Here is a 2,424-nt window from a genome sequence, read left to right on the forward strand (position 1 = left end):
GTAAATGGATCGAGTGTCAGGTCTAACGGATGTAAATTCGAACTGAGATAACGTGCCCGGAAGTGTCGCAATCTCGTGCTGCCATCTAGTGGTTGATTCTGAAAAAAAATGTTCAACAACGGTAGTCTTGCCAGTTCCAGTGTAGCCAAACAGGTAGACATTGGACTTTGATCGAAGTTCTCGCAGAAGTTCATTGACCCAAAGTACGTCCATGTTGGGTACGACCTGGGGGGCGGCCACCTCATGTTGTTTTCGATGTACCTCCTCCTGCAGAGACTAGATAAATGATTAGATAAGTTAGGTTAGCTTAATCATTAGATGCTTATGGGTGTATATATTAATTTCAATGGGAAATTACTTACTTGCAAGAATTTATATGTGAAACGATGTTCACACACGAAAGGATCATCAAAGCTAAAGACCCTGGTCTTGCGAGCCCATTGTCTAGCTCTCGCGTTGAAATGATATCTGTTAGCAGATACATTGTGAGATCGTGGATCCCAATCCTCCTTTGTGATATATTTAATCCAAGTCTTAGTGCTCTTGCATCCCTGGATATTGATGGCAGCACCTGGCTGGTCCTCGTTGAGGAAAGCGGAGAGTATGTCACGTAGGTCCTCGTAAGTGAACTGGTCCTCCGCCCGAGTCTTGAGGTAGGCGTGAATATGGGTCGAAGTCTCGCCTGTGTGTAGTTCCTCCGCCACAACGATCTCCTCGGGAACAAGCCCGAGTAAGATGTGAAAGATGTAGTCCTTTCCTGTGACATTATGCGGCAAGGTAATCGCGAAAACTGATGCTAACTTAGGCATTGAGCAGGTTAAAATACGTCTAGATAGATAGGCTACTAGTCCGCGTTAGCGGCCGGACGCGCGTCTAAATTTACCTAGCGCGTCCGCAATCCCCTATGGGATTGCGTTCAGCCAATGAGAGAGCGTTACGTCAGTTACCTCTGGCAAGGCCACGCCCCCGGCAAAATATCCGCGAAGCATCCTGAGCAGGATATCACGTGACATTTATCTACATGTCACGTCCTGTTTTGTTTGACGGAAGTAGGAAGTGGTAAGTAAGTCGCGATAAAAAATAAGCGAAGATAAGGTTTTGTTTTGTTGCATAAACATTTCTCCATTAAAGGAGATTTATTATAACCAAATATATTACAAAAATTAAATTAATTACAGAGATTATTGTAATATACAGGGTACAGTTACAGGTCGAGGAGCCCTTTAAAAATCCACCAGGAGTAATAGGTGACTTCGATGTTGGTAACGGTGTTGGTATAGCATATCTTGTCACCCAAATTGAATTTGGTCTCGAGCTGTGCGAAATAAATGCTTCCAAATCTTCTACTGGGATCCGTAAAGGTCTGGGCGTCTTTGGCCTCGTTGATGTCGATTTTTTGGTTGATCCAGTCGTTCCATCCTGTGTTACTTTGACCAGCGAATTTTCGGATATCGACGTAGGGTATTCGGAACTTGTGCCAGAATCTTGCGGGTTTATTTTCTTTGAGGTGCTTGACTTGGGGTAATTCTTGTAGGTCTCCGTAGGAGAGCTTCTGATGTTTGTCACAGGCATCATTGTAGATCTTTACGACTGGAGTAGTATGTGGTACAATGGCTTTCCACATACCTTCTTTTATTATCTCCCACTTTCCTTCCGTTCCTTGTTGAACGAGTTGTGATTGGATCTGGGAGGTGACCTTATATTTTCGAAGCATTTTGATTGGTTTGCCGAATTTGTATCTGTCTACAACGTTGCTCCATTTTGGGTCGTCATGGGGGCCAAGGTGGTTTAATCGTAAGTCGTGCCTCATCGCGGCATCTTTGGAATTTCGTACACCTTCTAATGAGATGTTGTAGACTTTTTTGAAGAGGACAAGGTGGTATTCCTGGTTCTTCTTTAATCGGCGATAGAGGGCTCTTCGTCGACGTTTGATTTTTCGGAACCGCATTTTTCTTCTGTTGATGACCCGTTTGATGAGGAGGCGGCGGGGTCGGTAACCTGTCCTTCTTGTCCATCTTCTGTAGCGGTTGTGGGCGGTGAAAGCCATCCGTAAACTGTAAGAAAAAGAGTTCTAGAGAAAGAATCTAAGCGAAGCGTGTTTTTCTATAGAAATCTTTTCCTTACCTTTCCCAGTGTCTATAACGATGAAGCGACGTCGAATAGCTGCGTCACAAGGCGGGGGGAAGTTGGAAACAATGATGATGTGGTCCACCAGTTCAAAGAGGAGGGGAGATTGATGTTTTCTTGGTAGGGCAACGGTGCGTTTCTCGGCCAACCTAAGGATGGTAGAGCGGTGGGCGGCACAATAACCCTCAGGAGCGTCTGGGACGTAAATGGATCGAGTGTCAGGTCTAACGGATGTAAATTCGAACTGAGATAACGTGCCCGGAAGTGTCGCAATCTCGTGCTGCCATCTAGTGGTTG

General features: G+C 45.2%; 1 protein-coding gene across 1 annotated transcript; it reads right to left on the reverse strand.

Moving 5' to 3' along the window:
• Nucleotides 1-1,106: 1,106 nt before the first annotated feature.
• On the reverse strand, nucleotides 1,107-2,321 carry LOC111617528. The gene is made up of 2 exons (XM_023358808.1): nucleotides 2,125-2,321; nucleotides 1,107-2,054 (listed from the first exon to the last, which is right to left on the reverse strand). The coding sequence occupies exon 2, from the start codon at nucleotides 2,045-2,047 to the stop codon at nucleotides 1,205-1,207; it is 843 nt and encodes a 280-aa protein (XP_023214576.1). The 5' UTR covers nucleotides 2,048-2,054; nucleotides 2,125-2,321; the 3' UTR covers nucleotides 1,107-1,204.
• Nucleotides 2,322-2,424: the final 103 nt, after the last annotated feature.

The sequence above is a fragment of the Centruroides sculpturatus genome, unplaced genomic scaffold (genome assembly GCF_000671375.1).
Source record: "Centruroides sculpturatus isolate CEXI.00-Female unplaced genomic scaffold, Cexi_2.0 scaffold6793, whole genome shotgun sequence".
Taxonomy (NCBI): domain Eukaryota; kingdom Metazoa; phylum Arthropoda; class Arachnida; order Scorpiones; family Buthidae; genus Centruroides; species Centruroides sculpturatus.